Source organism: Saccoglossus kowalevskii, chromosome 8 (assembly GCF_978046115.1).
Source record: "Saccoglossus kowalevskii chromosome 8, keSacKowa6.1, whole genome shotgun sequence".
Taxonomy (NCBI): domain Eukaryota; kingdom Metazoa; phylum Hemichordata; class Enteropneusta; family Harrimaniidae; genus Saccoglossus; species Saccoglossus kowalevskii.
The window spans coordinates 14,083,243-14,106,378 of NC_140648.1; the positions used below are offsets into that span (position 1 = coordinate 14,083,243).

A 23,136-nucleotide genomic window follows, 5' to 3' on the forward strand; every position below is an offset into this window, starting at 1 on the left:
TTGCGGCAATCCCAGAATAACCACAAAGTAATTCCCATAGTGCTTTTGAACATGTTTAAAAAATGTTGTATCGATACAAATATTAGGTTAAAGTTTATTGTAAAAATGAAACGCAATAGTACTGATTACAATGAAAACGACAGCGATTCACATTATCTGTACAGGTAAATCCGGAAGCATTCGCATTTACGTGTTCATTATTTCATCGAACAAATACTGCTACGTTTACTGCCAAAACAATATTATTATTTTACTGCAATCTATCGCTGGTACAACCCAGGATCCCGGTCGCCCATCCCACTACCATCAATAATGGTATGGACTCCCCCGGTGGATTGAGCAGGAGGAAGGAACTGTCACATGAATAAGAGTGCATTTCATCTACAGTGAATTTCATGAAGGCCTGAATGTTTTTTTTTATATACAATATTTATATATGTTTACAAATTTCAAATGACAGTTGGAAATAACATGTTCAATGACACTTATCAACATTTGTGTAAACGTATTGATTTATATTATTCAATAAAATCATTAAAATTACGATTAATTATGTTTAATTATTTGTACTGGCAATGTTTTTTGTAGGGGGTGCTGTGCGCGGCGTGCGGTTACATTTTATCAGATTGAAAAAAATGTATATATCGCCAACATGCGTTCGGTTATTTTTATTTCATGTTTACGGCATTTAAACACCAGTACATGCTCGTCGCAAAAATGTGCTGTACGTTTTACGGCAAATAATGGAGTTCTCCTCGAGTTGCAGACGTCATGTTTGAGTAAGCAGAAATTCATTCACCGGCAGTAGCAATCACAGAACGCATCATGGAGTTTAAACCTGTCAAACTGTTTATATATGATATAAGCAAAGGGATGGCAAGGGCCATGTCTCAGGGATTTCTTGGTAAGTCATATTTTGCTTCATCATTTTCAACGGGATCTGAAATTTGCTTGATCGGCGTCCTGTGTTGTGGGCGAGTTCAGTTGTTTACAAATGTTAAGAATTCCATTCACGTAGGGTGTTTTTCCACATGTCACCAAGGAAAGACTTTTTGCGTTTATCGATATGCACCGTTTTGGGGTTATGATCTCGTCTCTAAAATAATACGGATCTTTACGGATAATGATATTCACACACGTACGGGGGCAGAAATTTGAGATGAATTTTGACACTAGTAAAAGGATGGACCATTATTTCTGTGGGGGTAGTGGGCATGGCTTTACTAGAATCAGAAGTAACGCTGTCTTGTACATTTATCTTGTATCTTTGTGATTCAACATTAAACTATTTTTAAGTAATACATCATTTGACTGCTGCTTTTAATATGTTACTACATTTTCTTGTCTACAATCATCTTAATTGCTGAATCATGGTTGATGAAATCGTTTTGCCTACTTTCGTCATTACTGGACTATAGTCTTATTGATTACCGTACATACATTTTGCTTGGCTACCAGCATGCGACGAAATTAACTGATCAGGGAAACTGTTATCTCCCTATCTACTTTCCCTGTATATATTGCTAAGATCTTTGCCAGTGCTTACTTTGCCTTCACCTTTTGTAAATTAAATAACACTAATTAATAACAATAATTTGCATTTCAAACATTGCACTTTATTTGACCAAGTGCTTGAATTTAAATTAAAAATTCTATGCTTGTGATCAAATAAAAATTTACCAAGTTCAAATGTAGAATGCCTGTAGGATTATAATTCACCATTTGCTTATTTCATGAAATTCTTGTATGCAAAATCCAACTTCATTTTGAATTCAAATCCATACGATATGAACCCTATTTGAAAATGGTTGTGTCCAGGACCTTTGACCTATTGAGATTGAAAGTTACAAAATGAAAACTAAAACTGTCTTTCAAGTTTGAAGACTGCCATGAATATGCCTTTGATATGTATCCACTGATTTATATTATGTTATTTTCAAGAAGATGCTTTGGTCATAAAATGTATATGCAAAATAGCAAGTTGATCGGTTAAATATTCGTGAGATAAAAATGCTCCAAATTGTGGCCAATTTGTTCAGAAATTCAAAATGGCTGACAAACCATTATTATATTTTTTGTTGTGAGAAGCTATGGTCATATATGTTATTTGCCAATATGATTGGTTAAAGCACAGTCTCTGGATAAAGCAAACAAAATGCCCACAATTTTTGCCATTTTTATGAGTAGACTTAAGTACTTTGAGGCAATTACGAGGTGACATTGTGTAGGCAAAGAAGATATTAATTCATATTCTTTATTTCTTATTTTTTTTTAGGGAAGCATATAGAAGGGATATGGCATACTGCTATTGTTATATTTGGACGGGAGTATTTCTATGGTGGAGGCGGCATAGAAAGCTGTCCCCCTGTAAGTCATAAATAGATATAAACATTTCATTATATTATGAATTTTTGACTATTTACTTATCAGGTCCTTGAGGTGGATGTCTTTGTCTCAATTAGAATTCAAGGGAAAGAAATATATTAAAGATGCAATATGGATGACAATACAGTATCAAATAATAATATTGAAAAATACATGTTTTCATCCAAATTGCATTTAAAATGTAGGGCGTAATAATTGCCTCAATCTGTCACATGGTGCACATATTTCCGAGGGCTGCTTGGGTAAGCGCCCAACCGCCTAATAAACATGATTTTTGGAGCCAAGTACCCGGGCGTTAAGCCAGATTGAGTATGGTAGTTATCGGCGCCGAAAGTGATATATAATTGTGGTAGCCTAATCTAAAATGAATTCGCTATTGACAACCAGCAATGGAGATGCGGAAGACCAGTATTTTGTACATTTAATGGCAATATGTTCAATTATTCACTCAAAACAATGACTTCCTTTATGAGCCATATATGTTTTCTAATGATATAATTAGTCATACACCTTAACAGGTAATAAAATCCAGCAATAATAATTATTCTCTTCATTGTAATAGTAATGGTTGCACAGGCCTTGCCCTCTGATGAAAGTTAAGGCATGTAATAAATGGCTTTTTAAACATATGAATAGCAACGTGTCAATGATGTGAAAACATTAATAGTAACCTTATATCACAGCTTACATTGGCAAGCATTTCACTCGTCTGTTGGTGAAAAGTATCTCAGCAATAAGACGTCTGAATCATGAGCAATCAGTAACAACGACGACGTCAACGACAACAAAAACATACCAAGTCTGTATTCATTGAATGGGTGAAGCCTTATAGGCACCATAAACTGTTTGTGAGAATACTTAAGGAAAACAAATGGGGTGAATGAAATAACCCATTGACCTTGGGAGACTGGGAAGCTGAAACAAATATAGGAATACTAATAATTAATAATAAATGTGTCATTTTAGCATATAAGTTATATTTGTGGAAGTGGGTAATTATATGGTACTTTAGGGTATCAAAAAACCCAGTCCTATGTTACATCCAGATGTGTGTAATTCTATATGGCTGTACATGCTGTCTAATGAACTCTTTTTCACATCACTGCTCATAATCTATTTATAGATTTTAGTGTGACATCTCACACTGTGTGTGCTAGTCATAGATCCGGTAGAAAACTTATATTGGAGTTTTGTATTTCCTGAATTTGTTGTTAATATGCGAATTTAAGTTATTTTTGTGTCTGTGTGTAACCGCTGGACTTGTTATATGCTTGAGTTTATTGTTAACTTCAAGTTGAAGTAATCAGTACATGGACAATTTGTTTAGTACAATTTGACATCTGCTCTGAAACTGCCTGTTGTATTTAGTTGATGTTTGTATTATTTTGTATACATTAGTGAGTGATTTATTTAAAAATAATTTTTACAATTTTTACTTAAAACAATTCGCACTGTGTTAACATCTACTTTCAATGACCAAATTCCATTTTGATCACACACTGACAGCACTTCTGCATCTAAAGTAAACAAAGGAAAGTCTTTAAATGTGACATAAAACATGATACACAAATACTAAATATGGGAGACATTCAAAGATGTTCGTAACACTTTCGAACTCATCCTTATGACGTTTTGCAGATGGGTGAATTCTATTTTTTTCAGCTTTAGTTGTATAATAATACAACTTATATTATGAGTCATATTTGATTTTATGAATATGCATAAATTGTGATTAATATGTGAGGATTCAGTTGGAATCACCATTGTTTCAGATCGCTGCAGTAATTCAAAACTAAGGTGCATCTTTGTGAATCCAGATACCCCTGGTACATTGAAACATGGTTCAAAAGTACATTGTAATAGCAAATGGAATTCATTATTGCAAATCGAATTGATATCCTGAGCAGAAATGTTTGCTACCATGTGGAAGCACTGAAATTGTTGAATATTTAAGTTTGATTATTCCCACAATTCATGGAGTCAAATATTCTCATATTACTCATCTTTATGCTCCAATAAACCTCTTTCTAATGTACATCCTTGACAGCTGAGTAAAACGTTGATGATTATACCAAGGATGATTCCCACAGGGTTGTCTGATAAATTGTTAGAATGGTTTTCAACATGCCTAACATTACTGTCCCAGATTTTTCAGATTCACAACTTTGTTTTCTTAGGGTGGAACTATCCTGGGTGCTCCAGATACCATCCATGACCTTGGCGAGACACAGGTCAACTATAGTCTATATTTAGATTATTTAACTGCGCTTGGAGGGGACACATTCAGGTAATGTTTATTTCCATCAATAATTGTTTCATAGAAAGCAATTGATTTATAGAATATAACTGTTTCAATAATATTTAGTATTTTTTGGCCTAATGTTTTGTGTTGGTATTGTATCTTAGAATTCTGTGTGTATTAATGATATTAAATAATCAGCATCCCGGAATTATTAAATCTGTATTACCATATGTCTTGCAGGGTCATGAACTCTTGTTTTTTTTTTTTATCCATGTATTACTGAACCAAAATAACTTTTGTGGTAATAATCTAATACACACTGCATTACATAATGATTAAGAAATATTTAAAAAACGCAACTCATGGTCATTTAAGAGTACCGTTTTAAATTTTAGAATTTCTTTTTAGCTTTCATGTCTGTCTGTCAAACTCTCAAAAACTTTGAAGCTGATTTTGATCAAATTTATGTTTTGGTGCCATGTCCATGCATATTGAGTAGCTAATTTGCATATTAATTATCTCATTTCAGCCTGTGTAAGCAAAATCTCAAAAACTTTTGATCAAATTCTAATCTGTAATGTATTGCTTTTTGACTGTTCCATAATTTTCATTTCCTAGTTATTTTTATAAAACAACAATGATTGCATATATTCTGTATTCAAACAAAAATTTGTTACATAGACTTAATTTTGGACCAAATTAACATAACTTTATGTTGCTGATGGGTTTGATCAACATTGTTTTTGGGAAAAATGGAGAAAATTAATTTGGTTGATGGTGATAACAGTTAACTTTGGTCTTCAGTGAGTTCAGCCATTTCTAATGAAAATAGGAATGTATGAATAGTTGTACTGGACACCCTGCAATAATTGGATCATACATTAATAATTATTTTCTGTGGGTAGAAGAAATTGTTTTTTTCGTTTTTTTTTGTGTGCGAGTTTTAGTGGTAAAGATTTCCAGGTAATTTCAAGTTAATAATGATTAAAAGGTGTACCACTAACTAGTATTAATTCTCAACAATAAAAACAAATGTCTAGACAGATTGATATTCAGATATTCTGAACATGGCACATGGTGAACCTGGTGGTGATTAAATTGCTAGGGAAAATTACAAACTGTTTTAACATAAATCAGGTGGGTCAGATGATGGAGATGTGTAACTAATAGAATCATTGTGACATATTAAAGTTATCAAGTTAAGTCAGCTGTTCAACAATTTGTAGACTCAAATTATTTGGTGTTGGAAATCTAAGAACCAAAGAAAAAGAAATTTGATAAACTGCAAGACCAGATTGGAAAATACTTTGCCAGCTTGTCAGCTTTAATAACCGGTATATATATTGCCTTTTATCGTTTTTGTACCGAATTTTGCATTGACTAAGCACATAATGCATTATTAGAGAGAAATTCAAGTTTTGCATTGACTAAGCACATAATGCATTATTAGAGAGAAATTCAAGTTTTGCATTGACTAAGCACATAATGCATTATTAGAGAGAAATTCAAGTTTTGCATTGACTAAGCACATAATGCATTATTAGAGAGAAATTCAAGTTTTGCATTGACTAAGCACATAATGCATTATTAGAGAGAAATTCAAGTTTTGCATTGGCTAAGCACATAATGCATTATTGGAGAGAAATTCAAGTTTTGCATTGGCTAAGCACATAATGCATTATTGGAGAGAAATTCAAGTTTTGCATTGGCTAAGCACATAATGCATTATTGGAGAGAAATTCAAGTTTTGCATTGGCTAAGCACATAATGCATTATTAGAGAGAAATTCAAGTTTTGCATTGGCTAAGCACATAATGCATTATTGGAGAGAAATTCAAGTTTTGCATTGACTAAGCACATAATGCATTATTGGAGAGAAATTCAAGTTTTGCATTGACTAAGCACATAATGCATTATTGGAGAGAAATTCAAGTTTTGCATTGGCTAAGCACATAATGCATTATTAGAGAGAAATTCAAGTTTTGCATTGGCTAAGCACATAATGCATTATTGGAGAGAAATTCAAGTTTTGCATTGGCTAAGCACATAATGCATTATTGGAGAGAAATTCAAGTTTTGCATTGGCTAAGCACATAATGCATTATTGGAGAGAAATTCAAGTTTTGCATTGGCTAAGCACATAATGCATTATTGGAGAGAAATTCAAGTTTTGCATTGGCTAAGCACATAATGCATTATTGGAGAGAAATTCAAGTTTTGCATTGGCTAAGCACATAATGCATTATTGGAGAGAAATTCAAGTTTTGCATTGGCTAAGCACATAATGCATTATTGGAGAGAAATTCAAGTTTTGCATTGGCTAAGCACATAATGCATTATTGGAGAGAAATTCAAGTTTTGCATTGGCTAAGCACATAATGCATTATTGGAGAGAAATTCAAGTTTTGCATTGGCTAAGCACATAATGCATTATTGGAGAGAAATTCAAGTTTTGCATTGGCTAAGCACATAATGCATTATTGGAGAGAAATTCAAGTTTTGCATTGGCTAAGCACATAATGCATTATTGGAGAGAAATTCAAGTTTTGCATTGGCTAAGCACATAATGCATTATTAGAGAGAAATTCAAGTTTTGCATTGGCTAAGCACATAATGCATTATTGGAGAGAAATTCAAGTTTTGCATTGGCTAAGCACATAATGCATTATTGGAGAGAAATTCAAGTTTTGCATTGGCTAAGCACATAATGCATTATTGGAGAGAAATTCAAGTTTTGCATTGGCTAAGCACATAATGCATTATTGGAGAGAAATTCAAGTTTTGCATTGGCTAAGCACATAATGCATTATTGGAGAGAAATTCAAGTTTTGCATTGGCTAAGCACATAATGCATTATTGGAGAGAAATTCAAGTTTTGCATTGGCTAAGCACATAATGCATTATTAGAGAGAAATTCAAGTTTTGCATTGGCTAAGCACATAATGCATTATTGGAGAGAAATTCAAGTTTTGCATTGGCTAAGCACATAATGCATTATTGGAGAGAAATTCAAGTTTTGCATTGGCTAAGCACATAATGCATTATTGGAGAGAAATTCAAGTTTTGCATTGGCTAAGCACATAATGCATTATTGGAGAGAAATTCAAGTTTTGCATTGGCTAAGCACATAATGCATTATTAGAGAGAAATTCAAGTTTTGCATTGGCTAAGCACATAATGCATTATTGGAGAGAAATCCCTGTTGACTATAATAGACAAATATTAAACAAGGTGTTATTCTTGGATAATAAACACATTAACTAACAGATACCTCCCTTCACAGATGTTAATCACTTTCATGCCCATTAAAACTAATTGCATCTCGCTATTATTACATCAACGCATTATCATATTTACACAACTTATTAATGTTTAACCCATTGATGAAATCAGACATCATATAAAGATAGGAATTCAAGCTACGTGCGTCTTTCATCGCTGTCCCACATCACTGACCCAAATAATAAATCCACTGATGTACATTACTATGTCGGCAGAACAGACAGCACATTGCAGTATTATATCCCACTGTGAAATAAATAATATTGCTGACCTGTACAACCCCTAGCTGCTTATAGCTTTGTTTGAATGATGATAAAGTTATATAACCTCTAAAGTGAAAAATATTTGCTGTGTTGAAGAAACAATTAACTCTCTTGGGTTCAACTGAGAAAAAACTGATAGCAGTGGAATGTTTTTTTTCAATGAAAGTTGATAAAGGTTCAGATTTGTTTCAAAAAAGCTGCATACAAATTGGATTACTGGGATAATGATGAACATTGCTATATGATGGCTTGATGGCCTTGGTTATTGTTTCACTGTGTGAAAAATAGTGGAAATAGTCTCTCCCTGTCATCTGAAACTTATTCACCTTATAATATAACCATTGTTCATAATAGAACACTTGACATTATACATACTGTAACTTTCTAAAATCTGATACTTGGAGTATGATGTATAATTTTTTTTTCTCCCAAAAATTCAACAAATACATGCACGTGATTGTACTCAAATATTTTGGTTGGTATTAAATGTTGGTCATTTATATGAGGGACATTAAGGTTAACACATTTAATGTAATATTATTTTTCTTCATTCTTTACTTTACTAATGAGTCCAAGGAGTACATAATTTTAATGAACTGTAAACCCCTCTCCCCATATTGGTGTTTGAATTAACAATCATGGTGTATGTCTTTGTGTGTTAGTATTAGTCATAGCATATATCTTCTTGGCTATGTTTGTATCCTCAACAATTTTCAATGGTGTTTAGCTGAGCACCCCTCTCAGAAGAAAGTGTTGAAAATTTGTCTCGCTACGTGACATATTAGAGGCATATTTTACAATAAACTATTGTTTTATGAAACAACATTTTTACAAAGAACAACAAACACAAAAGTTAACAAAATATGCATAATTTATTACAATATTATTTACATACCATCAGAATTTATGACTTAAACATTATTAGAAATGTCATCATTTTCAAAAGGAAAGGTGTTTTGGTGAATGTGACCCCTCCCCAAAATCATGCAAAATTAGGGTGTGGGCACTTGACCAGACATGAGCGATAACACAGTTCCCAAGGGTTGAATCAGTATTTCTGTGCATTAAATTCAAAAGCACCCCAATACAAGATAAATGTCTTGCAATTGGTTAAATCTGGTTAATAATAGTCTTGTCCTTGTTTGCCTTGTTATACATTAGCTGATATACTGTGGAATACTTTATTTTCGCTGGAATTAATTTTCGCTGAAAAGGCTTTTTGGGCGTTTTGTATGAAATTTATTTTCACTGATTTTTGATGAGTTTAATGTGAAATATAGGAAAAAAAGTATATTCGCTGGATTTTATTTTCACGGAATCTTCCCTTCAGCGAAAATAGCGAAAATAAATTCCAAACGAAAATAAAGTATTCTACAGTATTTATGGAATGCAAATAATGGCCAGACCTACCAAAAATCGGCATCACAGCGAAATCTGTTTTTAATTCATAGAAGTAAAACCTAGCTCTCCAAACAAATCTGAATTTTTTTTATAAGTGCTGGGCCTAAATAGTTTTTTAATGTTCTTTATTTCAGTTCAGAAAAGTATCACTTGTTTGATCACAATTGTAACACGTTCACTAATGAAGTAGCACAGTTTTTAACTGGACAATGTATACCATCACAAATAACGTCTCTGCCAAAGGAGGTGCTAGACACGTAAGTAGTGGATTTATAGATATTACATTATCTGCATTGTCTTTTATTTATGCATACAATACTTGAAACTGTTAAATGCTATTTTTAAATTAATTGTGCGGAGGAATGTGTCAAAAAATAGACTGTCAGGATACATTGAAGAGACTCAACAAGTATTGCAAGTTCCTGCTAACCATCACAATAGACCTGGCTCACCATTACAATAGGACTGGTTTACCATTACAATATGACTGGCCCACCATTACATTATTACTGGCTTACCATCACAATAGGACTGGCTTACCATTACAATAGGACTGGCTTACCATTACAATATGACTGGCTTACCATTACAATAGGACTGGCTTACCATTACAATATGACTGGCTCACCATTACAATAGGACTGGTTTACCATTACAATAGAACTGGCTTACCATTACAATAGGACTGGCTTACCATTACAATAGGACTGGCTTACCATTACAATAAGACTGGCTTACCATTACAATACGACTGGCTTACCATTACAATATGACTGGCTTACCATCACAATAGGACTGGCTTACCATTACAATAGTACTGGCTTACCATTACAATAGGACTGGCTTACCATTACAACAGGACTGTTTTACCATTGCAATAGGACTGGCTTACCATTGCAATAGGACTGGCTTACCATTGCAATAGGACTGGCTTACCATTACAATAGGACTGGCTTACCATTACAATAGGACTGGCTTACCATTACAATAAGACTGGCTTACCATTACAATAGGACTGGCTTACCATTACAATATGACTGGCTTACCATTACAATAGGACTGGCTTACCATCACAATAGGACTGGCTTACCATTACAATAGGACTGGCTTACCATTACAATAGGACTGGCTTACCATCACAATATGACTGGCTTACCATTACAATAGGACTGGCTTACCATCACAATAGGACTGGCTTACCATTACAATAGGACTGGCTCACCATTACAATAGGACTGGCTTACCATTACAACAGGACTGTCTTACCATTACAATAGGACTGGCTTACCATTGCAATAGAACTGGCTCACCATTACAATAGGACTGGCTTACCATCACAATAGGACTGGCTTACCATTACAATAGGACTGGCTTACCATTACAATAGGACTGGCTTACCATTACAACAGGACTGTCTTACCATTACAATAGGACTGGCTTACCATTGCAATAGGACTGGCTCACCATTATAACAAGCCAATAGACTGCTTGGCTCATTCTTACAATAGATGATTGTTGAGGTTTGATCTATTACTTTTTTTGTCAGGCCACTAGGTCAAATGATAAAACCGATGATAGATGCAATGCAGGTCACGCCAGTTGGTGGACAACCAATAGGAATGCCTCAGCAAGCAGCACAGCAGCAGGAAACAAACAAAGGAACTGAAGCCCATGGAGGGACTGATCCCAAAAGTGATGCAAGAACACCTGCAGCACAGACTGGCCATGCAGTATTACCTTCAGAAGTATATGACAGGACTGCAGCCAGAATGGAAGCAGCAAATATTGCATCTCAGTACATTGGGGATAGAGCATTTAGTGCTCTTCAAGATGATCCTGAAACTTATAGAGGGTTTGAAGTCAGTCAGTCATCGCTGGTTTTATTTAAAGAAGTTGATGTAAGTTTTAATTTTTTGAAATTCTAAATTGTGTGTGTATGCATCAAATGCAATTTACTTGAGTAACTGAAACTGTGAGTATACTAGTTTTTCTAGTGCATCCCAAATAAAAGCAAATATAAACCAAAAATTGCAAGTGTTGTATACAGAATCATTAAAATATGACTTATTTTACATAATGTATGCACTAACTATAGAGCAATTATTGAATGATCACATACATGATTAGGTTTTGATATAGCACTTATCTAATAAATTTATTTCGTTATTCTACAGATATCTTAATATCAAATAGTGTTCTGTTTTAGAATATAGAATATAATAGAATTCATGTTCAAGTAATTGATTTTTCTTTATGACAGGTGGAAATCCAAGTTTCAAGATTAAAAAGTAGTTTACCAGATAATTTTCTTTCTATGGAGGAAATAAAATGGTTAGACCAAATAACTGAATACTTGCTAGCAGAGCCGAGAACAAAAGACAGACCAGCGATGGAATCTGTCCCAATTATAGGTATGTATAGCATTATTTGCTTTTAACCATTGTTGTGTTTCTCTATTTTCTGACCAGATGGAGTCTAAAAATTTGTTGGGTTTTATTTGTGTGTACATCCAAATTTATTCAATTGATACCAATGCAAGATGATTTGTAATTTGGAATGAGTCGAGGCATTTCCTCGAATATCTCCTGTAAATTTATACCATGCAGTGTTTTACATAATAGTCTCGAGATCCCACTGAAATTATATGAATAGTAATGCAACTTAGAGTAATATTAAAACGTCATTTAATCGGTTTCTAATGTGTAACAGCTTTGTCAGATCGTTTTTTCTGCTCATAATACCGTACTTCCCCCGAGTATAAGCCCCTCCTCGAGTATAAGCCTACCCTTTGTTTTTAGACATTTAACAAGTTGAAGGGATTCCCGAGTATAGGCCCAGGGGTTTTTTACCGGGCGTCGAAGACATTTATTAAAATATATGCATGTAAAAAGTGTATTTCATTGCATAATAATCGTGATTGGTACAGTAGTTTGGTTCCTGCTTTTACGAGAAAACTCCATTAATTTCAGAGTGCATGGCCGGCGAACGTACGGAACATGGTTCGCATCTTTTCTATTCTGTTATTTACTCACGATAAATCCCGATGTTGCAACACTGAAGTAATTAATCTATATTCCTTTTGAGTAGTGGTCTTAGAAACGTCAAAAATGGTCTTTCAACATCGTTTTACTTTTCCGAATAATTGTGTCCATTGAGACCTTCGTGAATGGGATGTGAATGACTAAATTATTTGTTACTGTCTGAAAACGCTCAGTTGAGAGATACAACATGGTAAATGTTGAAGGATAATTGAGATATTAGTAAAAAACTACTTCCTGTCTGAAAGAAATAAAAAAAACAAAATTTTATGTCAGAATGTCTAGTGATAAAAACAAAAGTCGCATGAGCACTAAAGTTTTTATTGGTAAAATAGGTAGCCAGTATCCCAATAAAACTACAACGAAAAATTGCAGAATGCCTAGACCCTCAGAGTCGGCTACTGAACTAACTGACCAATTTTGGGAGAAAAAATGGCGGAAGAAAAAAAAAAACTTAGATAGAACAGTGTGATTCTTCCTATCAAACAAATAAAAAGCTGAACAAAAAAAAATGTCATTACAAATTTGGCAGTATCATAAGCCCTAATCAATTTTTACCATTTACTTTGTATTTTAGATAAAATGTTGATGGAGTCTGGACTTGCCTCACAGGAGCTTGTTATCGTAGTGGACATCCTACAAGCAATGGCGTTACGAAGTGAACTATTAGATTCATTAACTACGGGGCATACATTGATGAAATGGATCAATCAAGTTAGCATGTCATCACAGTCATATTGTGAGGAATTATTACTTTCACTTACCAGAATGGTAAGTCAAATTTTTTTTACAGCAAGTCTCAGAAGTGTTGGGGCAGCCAATTTGCAAACGGTTGGCTTTCGAATCTCGCTGGAGCTATCTTGCGGTCACGCCCACTTAAGTCGAATCTATGTAACAGTAGGGGAGGATCCTCATACTTTAGGAGCTAATCAGCAACGGTTTTACAGTTGGATGGCGATTTCGCTTTGAAATATACCAGGGAAAGTGTTCTATGCTCTTCGTGTCCACACCAAAACGACGAATGAGGTCGATTTTTTCAGCGGTTGGCTTAATGTTACCCCAACGGATCGTTTGAGTGTGAAAGTTTGTTATTTTCTCCTTGATTTGTAGGAAACTGTTTCTCAACTTCTCTATTTAGTGTCAAGCAGTGTTCAAGATGGGTTACCCTCATATATTAAATATTGGTGTATTAATCGCATTTATAATATTATCACGCCAGCTGACTGTGGCCATTTTCGGGCTCAAATCATTCAGGGGAATCAAGACATGTACCAGCCTGAGGATGCGTAAAAAACTATGTCCCCTAATGCAATATAGACTCGCCAAGAGTGGACGCGGTTACAAACCGTCCCCTACTGTTACATAGATTCGTCTTCCGCAAGACGGCTCCAACGAAATTTTGAAAGCCAACCGTTTAGTCAAAACCCAAGCAGTTAGCCAATTTGCTAGCGAGTTTGCAAATTGGCTGCCCCAATACTTCTGAGACTTGCTGTAATATCAAACTTTACTACAAGCTTTTTTCAATATGTTCTCTCAACCAATGTGATGCAAACCAGTCCAGTGATCGGGAGTTCAAAGCCGTTGTAGCATGGTGCCTGCTCTAATAAAATTTAGTGAAAACATGCACACCATACAAAGTGTATTTTGATGTTCTGGATGTTGATTTTGAGTGCCTAGTATGTGTGTGTATATTAATTTATTTATCTAAGAAATAAATAACCTATTTTAAAATTTGAGTGCTTTAAAAATGGGCATATTATACAATTTTAAATCCAAAATTCTAATGTGGATAATGCACCTATACACTGCCAACCAAAAAAAAATTATCATAGCTTATCTTTAAATGTTCATATTATAATATTTGATACATCAATAAAACATTGCAAAATATCTGTAGAGGCTGTCTAATTTATGTACTTGTCTCTGATACATGTTTATGTTTTACTGTTTCAGCTTTGTAACGTGTGTCATTGTAGAAAAGGCTTTGGTTGGTCAACGTCAACAGCTGATTGGCTGCTTGATTCTAGAAATACTTGCAATGGTAGAATTATCAATAGATTACTTGTTTCTAATTTATTAAGTGGTAGTGTTAAACTCTGTGAAGCTGCTGCCTCCTGTATGCACAACCTGGGACAGTATAAGGTGAGATATCCTGGGTGTTTACTGGAGTGTCAATTGGCCACTCAACCTCTAAATCTTGTAAACTACTGTATTATGAATGGCGCACCCTCTGTTTTAAAAGTTTCATTCTCCAAGCATTCAGAAAAGCTTTATTGAGGTCTTAGGACTGTCATGTGACATATTTGATTGTCAAAATTTGCACACATTGTTGGAAATATTCAATAAGCAGTCAGATTTCTTTCTTTAGCCAGTCTGATTGCTGGTGATCACTTTGGCTACCCAATTTGATTGTGTGTTTGAATTCCCATTGCTTACACCTCTGAATGGGTGTGTTCTAACACTTGTGGATTCGCAGAAATTTGCGTCTGTTACGAATTACTATGAGCTGCAGTAATTCCAAAGAAGGTCATATCACTAACGAAGTTTGAGAAATAAGGCAGTATTCTGGCCTATCAGACATTCAAATATTTCACATAAAGGCATCACCCAAAATCTCTGTGAATGATTGCAAAGTACAACTGTAACACAATAGTTTTTCCTGCCAATGTTTTAGTGCATCATTTCTTATGTGTTTTTCTATAAAATTTTCTTTGCTAACTTTGAAAAAAATTTACTATTGCCTACAGGTATATGTTAATAAATGGAGACCTTTAAACAGAGCATAAATCATACTCCATTTGCTAAGTTAATTCATGAATATTTATATATGTAAAGTGGATTTGAGTAACTTGTGTTTCTATCCACCCACGGTTACTAAAAAAACGTGTACTAGTAACCATGATCCACCCCAATGCTTGCCAATCTAATCGGATTGTAATCTACCAAACTTGTGTTGATGCCTGTAATTCAGTTCAGGCTTACATTATATACTATCTTTTTCAGTTATTTGATGACACAGCTGTTGAATTAGGAAGTGCATTGCTACAATGTCTGAATGGTGATCTGGATGAAAATACATGTAAGTACTTTGTAAGAGTCATTATCATTGGCTCATAAACTGACAACACACAATAGATAGCCAATCAGGATGAGTGTAACAAAAGTACATGTAGTGGAGATAACAATGTTCTTTCTGGTATCGAAGTGGATGTAAAATATCATGTGATTTAAACTGACAGGTGTTCATCACTATTCATTGCTTGAATATCTTTGATTTTAATAATTTCATAATTTTTATGGAAATTACTTTTAAAAAATGCCTTATTATTTTGTTTAATTTTGTCCACAGCTTACTATGCCCTGTCAGCCCTGTATCACTGTATGGAGTGCGGAGAAGTTGCATGTCTTACCAACATGTTAGGATTGGATTTGGGAAAATATGTAAATAAATCCGATCGAGTCAGGAAAGTCTGCGCTGATATTGATGAAGTATGTAAAGATTAGAGTCTTTGCTGTATAATGCATACATTTTATATGAAAACTTTTAAAATTTTTGATCAAAAATTAGCATTTGAGATTTCAGGATATTTTCAATTTTCAACAATTAAAACTTGAAGCAAAATGTATCAACATTTTTGGATCAAAATTATCATTGCAGCTTCTGAACATACTTGTGTATCACTATTCCTAGGCATAAATTTAATGCCTTTGATTGGAATATCAGTCCTTTTGACATGCTCCCATTGTTTTGGATCTAAAAATTCTATCTCTTCACAGTTTTGACCTCAAAAAACTAAATTACAGTTGCTACAAAATGTTTCCTGTTTGTATTAACACCAGTGTGTACAATTTAGCTTAGCAAACAGGACTATGCATACTAGACGATTGTGATACTGTATTTTGGAGAAGGTTAAATTTGTTGATTTTTGTAAATCCTGAAAGCCTTCATACTTTACTGTCATTTGCCAAATTTATTTTTCATAACTTTAAACAGAAAGAATCATTGTTATGTATTTTACTTTGATATGGCGTAATGTTATGTATTTTTCTTCTTTTAGTTATTGTATTTAATCGATACTTTTATTTTAGCATAAACTCAACTGATGACTACTGTAATTGGGCAGTAAGTGAATCAATTCTGCCAATTTTGTAAATTTAATTTATTACAATGTATAGAATGTAATTTACATGTATAGTTTGTAAAGCTAGAGAGAACTGTCTCTCACTTTGTAAAGCACTAAAGTCACACCATATCGTGTTGATGTGAGTCCTGTGCAACGTGTGCCATGTAAGTAAAATGCAGCATTGTGTACACAAAATTATATATGTAACATATGTTGCACAACGACTTTAATTGAACAGACAAATACTCACCTTTCCACAAGTTTTTATTAGTCCCCGTTCGGACGTAGTCCGAAAACGGGGACTTATGTTTTGCCCCGTGTGCGTCCGTGCGTCCGTAATCACCTGTATCTCGAACATGCATGGACCGATTAAGTTCAAACTTCACTCATACATCACACATTATATGGGACATATGCACATGCATTTTTTTCATGATCCGATTAACGATAGCCGAATAGCGGCCATTTTAAGGCCGAAAATGCATCAAAATCGCATTTTTTCACCATTCCGGACCCGGATCTCAGTTATGCATGGACGGATTTTGTTCAAATTTGGTACATACATTAAACATAATAGGACCTTGATGCATGTCATTTTTTTTTTGGATCAGGTTTGAAATGGCCGACTGGCGGCCATTTTGTTTTAAAGAATTCAGTTCTGGATTCGTATCTGAGACATGCCTGGATTGATCGAGTTCAAACTTCACACACACACAAGGTACATCATGTCACAAATATGTATGTGCATTTGTTTCATGATCTCATTAACGATAGCCAAATGGCGGCCGTTTTAAGGCCAAAAATGCATTGAAATCGCACATTTTCACCATTCCGGACCCGGATCTCTGTTATGCATGGACGGATTTTGTTCAAATTTGGTACATACATTAAACATAATAGGACCTTGATGCACGTCATTTTTTTTTTGGATCGGGTTTGAAATGGCCGACTTGCGACCATTTTGTTTTAAAGAATTCAGTTCTGGATCCGTATCTGAGACATGCCTGGATTGATCGAGTTCAAACTTCACACACACAAGGTACATCATGTCACAAATATGTATGTGCATTTGTTTCATGATCTCATTAACGATAGCCAAATGGCGGCCGCTTTAAGGCCGAAAATGCATTGAAATCGCACATTTTAACCATTCCGGACCTGGATCTCAGTTATGCATGAACGGATTTTGTTCAAATTTGGTACATACATTAAACATAATAGGACCTTGATGCACGTCATTTTTTTTTGGATCAAGTTCGAAATGGCTGACTGGCGGCCATTTTGTTTTAAAGAATTCAGTTCTGGATCCGTATCCGGACATATCTGTATTGATCAAGTTCAAACTTCACACACACATGGTACACTGTACATCATGTCACAAATAGATATGTGCATTTGTTTCATGATCCGCTTAACAATAGCTGAATGAATTAAGGCCGAAAATGCATCAAAATCACATATTTTCACAATTCCGGAACCGGATCTCAGTCATGCATGGATGGATTTTGTTCAGATTTAGTACAATGTGTTGTACATATACAGGTGCATTTTGGTCATGATCTGCTTTGAATGTATATGTCACTCAAATATGAATGGAACGGGGACGTGTCATTGACAATGACTTGTTTACAGTACTGTTTTTCGTCTACACAATGTTTTCTATTCTAAATACCATTCATACAGTGATTTTAACATACTCTTTCACACAAGTTTATTTCATCATAGACACACATATTGAAAGCATGTTTTCTGTCTATTACTAGTAGCCATCAAGAGCAAAATGTAGCTTGTCTGAGTTTCAGATGAATTGCTATTATTCTGTGGAAAGGTGAATTTGTTCTTGCTATATCTGATTTTGTCTAATGTTAATTGGTGCCTATTTATCATTAAAATGAACCTTTTCAACTCTAGTTACCTCTATAATAAATGCATAGGTATGATAGTCAACAACACAGTACATTTAACTGATTGAAAATGCTGTCAACCATCTGTAGATTCTAGGCATTATTTGTAGAGATCTTGGATACTTATAAAAGTACATAAGTTCTAGACATTATTTGTAGAGATCTTGTTACATATGAAAGTGCATAAATTCTAGGCATTATTTGTAGAGAACTTTGGATACTTATAAGAGGGGAGGCAAGGGGGGTAGCTGGTACAGTTTTACGGGAAATAAAAAGGGCTTTTTACAATTTACAAGGAAAAAAAATACGTGTTTACAGTGTTAAAAAATGGAACATTGAATGGTCTGAAGAGCTCTCCGACTCAAATTCTCCGCCATTGCTGCGCCGTGTGTAGAGATGCACGCGCATATTATCCTCGTAATGCTCTTCATTCGGTTAGAGGGCCTTTTACGTCTCGACATTCAATTTTGTAGTGAATTGTGTCATGTAGTCGTTTTACAGATTTAAAAATGTAATTTCCCTGGATTATTCTTTACGATTTTTTTATTTGGATGTAAATTCTTATACGTACCGAGAAAAATTACACATTTTTACAGTGTACGAAAAAAATATTTGATTGATTACGCTGTACGTCTAGCCTGTGATTACAGAATTACGGAATTTATTTTTTCAATTTACGTTGTACGAACAAAAATATATTGCAATTACGTTAAACGAAAATAACCCTTGCCCCCCCCCCCCCCATCTTATAAAAGTGCATAAATTCTAGGCATTATTTGTAGAGATCTTAATAGATTTTAGTTCTAGGCTACTTATCATTAAGAATACATCAAAGTAGTTGAGAATATCTGACACAACCAGTCACATGGCATCATCATTTCTACATTTCGCAAGAAGGCATAATGTATATAGTGCAATGGAGAATATTTTGGAAAATTGGAAACAAATTGCTTTAAAATGGAACAGTTTGGTGATGGGTTGGTTAAATTATTCATTTATGTTATCAGACTTTGATGATATAGGGACCTGCACATTGCATACAGCTTCTTTTTAAGAGTTGCATAGCAGATGATAGATATGACAGTGTCTGTAACAATTTACTCGTATGTAATTTGTATCTGTGAATCCATAGACCTTAAAAAACAAGGTCTATGGTGAATCTGAGTTATGGTACTGTGCATTTTTATGCATGTTTCTATCATACTTTCATAGTTCTAGCTATTTTACTAAAATTTTAAATTATATCACACTGATAAAAAATAATATATTAATATAATAATATATAACAAAAAGAATTAGAATTAAAAATACAAGATGAAACAAAATGCGTTTTTATCTTCTGTTTATACAATCTACTTTTAACCCTTTCACCACACCTACAGTAGCCTTTTTAAAAAATATTTCATATTGTCATAAAATTTTTGAATACTTTTGCCAATTCTTGGGGGGGGGGAGGGGTGTTCTGTTACTGGCCCACATGTAGGTATTGAGTTCTAAGCAAAAGCATATGATTTGTAAACAAAGACATGCTATGGCATTCTGTCGCATATGCAGGTAACAACTCCCTCACTTTAAGTTGATGGTGAAATTTACAAAAAATGTAATAAAATAACATTTTGGATGACTTGCAGTTGAGTGGTGGGAGGGTCAGTTGTTACATGATCCATGTCAATAATGTGTACTGATTTTAATTAGGAATTTTTAAAAATGTTTTATTTGAAGTAATACCATACATCATAAACCATGGTTCAGACTTATAGTGACAATAGCTGTGATTTTGAACATTGTTTTGTTTACAGAAATCTACATAAAAATGACCAAATATCACGGAATCATTGTCTTAGACACAATTGTATAGACAAAGTGATTCTACACAAGGCTAATGTCACGTGATATGCAATGTGAAAACTAAGGGTCGAGTAGTCTACATTTTTGTTGAGTGGTCACGTGATGGAACCGTAGAAAATTATGACACACAACGCTGTTATGAGAATTGGCACATAAAATCACCAGTGACAGCCACCAGAGAAAGACTTATCCTCTCAAATTGGCGATGTATTTGAAATTTCGCCTATTGCCTCAGTAAGATGATGTACCTAACTATATTATTTAGTGTCAAATAAAATATACTGTACTATAAAAGTAAAATATTGTTTTCCGATGCTGATGTACTGTATGTGAAGTATCGGTAAATATGTGTTGTTATTACCTTGTATTTTTGTGGGCGGGATAATGATGGCGATTTGCTCATTTAATTTGTTGCTGTATTACCTTTTAGTTTCAAATCATTTTTATATTCAGATTATTTCATCTTCCAAATATACCACTTCAATGTACACATTGAGATAATGCTACAAATTTGAAAAGAAAAATAGGTCATGAATAAACAGTATAGTGGTTGCCGGTACGTATATGTGTCTTTTGTTGACTACAGAGAATCTGAAAAGAATATGCCCAATTTACTGGTATCACAGTTTGCAGCAAATATTATATTCAGGGTAACTCATTTTAACTATGGGGGGGGGGGCTGGATGTTTTTGAGGGAAAACAAAATTCACAGGCTCAATACACAATAGTAAGTAAAAAAAATTGCTCTCTCACCAGTTCTTGAAAAAAAAACTTTATTGGAGAAAAAAATTATGTTCAGACAAGCTCTCAGGAGAAAAGAATCTCTGTCTTTGTCGAAGAACTAAATATGCGATTGAATAATTTCCTCCAACTCTCTCCTAGATATCAAATGGATCACGTATTAGTTCCAATTTTCAAATTCGCATGACAATATATGGATTCAGTTCTGTCACTTCATGTAGATGTTAATGTTCTGCATGTAAGTCTCGTGGCTATAAATGACAACCTCCTTGATTGCTCTGATGTAGATACTGTACTAGGCGGGCTTTTATTTTATTTGTTAATTTTAACTAAATTTCCAAATTCTTATTGAAAACTACCAGATTTGATAAATAAATTGTAGGTAAATGAATGAAAATGGTATTAGTTGATAAAATGTTCAAATTTTGTGTTTTTTGGAACAAAAAAAAAATAAAATAACCACCAGTCATTCTAATTTCATGCCTAAAACAATTAAGTGTCTTACCTTTGAGCAAAGTTCATGCAAAACTTGTTCAAAGAAATAGAGAAAAACACAGTCCCTCTAAAAATAAAAATAAAAAAAGACGAATGGGTCTGTATTTAAACCCGCAAGGTATGATGAACACAGAATCAGCCTAGCCTAGGTACGATCGTCAAACAATATGTTTTAGTAGAACATGACAGGAAATCTTTAAATATCGTCGAAACAAAAAAAAAACATACATATATATGTTTTGCTTTTGTATTTATACCGGTAAATTGCAACGTCATTCACCTTGGAAATTCAAGATGGCAGTATTCGCGTTTCTCCGTGCACTACGTAAGTAACCCTTGATAACAATATGGCTTCATTTCGAATGCAAAGTCAATGTTGCCAAAAATTGCAAAAAAAAAAAAAGTTTTACTGAAAATGTCCTATATACAGGTATGATAGTGCTTCATAACCACGGACACTAGCGGTGAAAACTTATGTAAACATTTGCAACGAAACTAGATGTACCTTGCGATTTTTCTTGCAAATAACATATGTATAGCGCTTTCTACGGGCGAAATATGCAACTGCGATTGTTTTTATATCTGTCGTGTGGTGCCACCATCGTTCAATATTTATGATACTGTCGTTTATGTTTTGTAATGAGTATTCCATATTGTAAACTACGCCGCCAACGTTCCATATGTACACCATATTCTTTTTTACGTCATTCAAATTTTGTGACTGCGCCACCAACGCCAACTGTTTAAATTCATTCGTTTATCTCCCTTCTCGGATAATAAAATAGCGCCACAAGTGTCAATGTTAACAACTTTTGTTTTTGTTGCCTTTATCATAACTGCTAGATATCACCACCAACGAGCATATTATTGACTTCTTTTGTTTTGTTATAAAATCCGGAAATTACACAGCACCACCAACGTTTATAAACTAAATGTTATCGTTTTTATCGGGATACGTTTATTGTTACATCGCCATCACCGTTTATGCAGCAAATCCCTATATCGTTGTTATGGCAAATGTTGTTTTGTTACAGCTGGTGGTCCGAAAACGCGGATCAGTACAATTCCACGATGCTCTGTCATTTTAAGGATGAAATCTGGAAGTAGTTAAGGTCAGATTGTGAGTTGATGTGCGCATATTTCTGAATGGTTTGGCGCGAAAAAGCAGACGAAGGCAGAATGCCTGTTCACGTTTCAGTATTTTACCCTGGCTTTTTGCTAAAATTGTGTTTCTTCTCACAGTAACTACAGCTGACATCAGATGACAAGAGTCGGGTTGTGTTCGTACATTAGCTACTGCATCTAGTACGAGATACTTTGAGATTTGTGGATTTTTTGGTAGAAATTCAAATGTAAGTATTGACCGGAACTGAAAGCTTTGAGCTCGGGCCCAGCTCGGGTAGATCATGGGAC

The 23,136-nt window shown here is 34.3% G+C and overlaps 1 protein-coding gene across 1 annotated transcript; it reads left to right on the plus strand.

Annotated features, from left to right (window-relative positions):
• The first annotated feature begins 754 nt into the window (after window positions 1-754).
• LOC100372444 (uncharacterized) lies at window positions 755-18,645 on the plus strand. Its single transcript, XM_002741186.4, has 10 exons — window positions 755-904; window positions 2,276-2,367; window positions 4,563-4,672; window positions 9,708-9,830; window positions 11,120-11,471; window positions 11,834-11,984; window positions 13,189-13,382; window positions 14,565-14,753; window positions 15,615-15,690; window positions 15,961-18,645. Exons 1-10 carry the CDS (start codon window positions 826-828, stop codon window positions 16,113-16,115), a joined length of 1,521 nt encoding a protein of 506 aa, XP_002741232.1. The 5' UTR covers window positions 755-825; the 3' UTR covers window positions 16,116-18,645.
• The last annotated feature ends 4,491 nt before the right edge of the window (window positions 18,646-23,136 follow it).

What these genes read in the sequence shown, in the direction of transcription:
- LOC100372444 (XM_002741186.4), top strand. Translation starts at nt 826, where the DNA reads ATGGAGTTTAAACCTGTCAAACTGTTTATATATGATATAAGCAAAGGG. An exon ending in CATGTCTCAGGGATTTCTTG is followed by an intron (nt 905 to 2,275) that starts GTAAGTCATATT and finishes ATTTTTTTTTAG; the next exon opens with GGAAGCATATAGAAGGGATA. An exon ending in TGATCTGGATGAAAATACAT is followed by an intron (nt 15,691 to 15,960) that starts GTAAGTACTTTG and finishes TTTTGTCCACAG; the next exon opens with CTTACTATGCCCTGTCAGCC.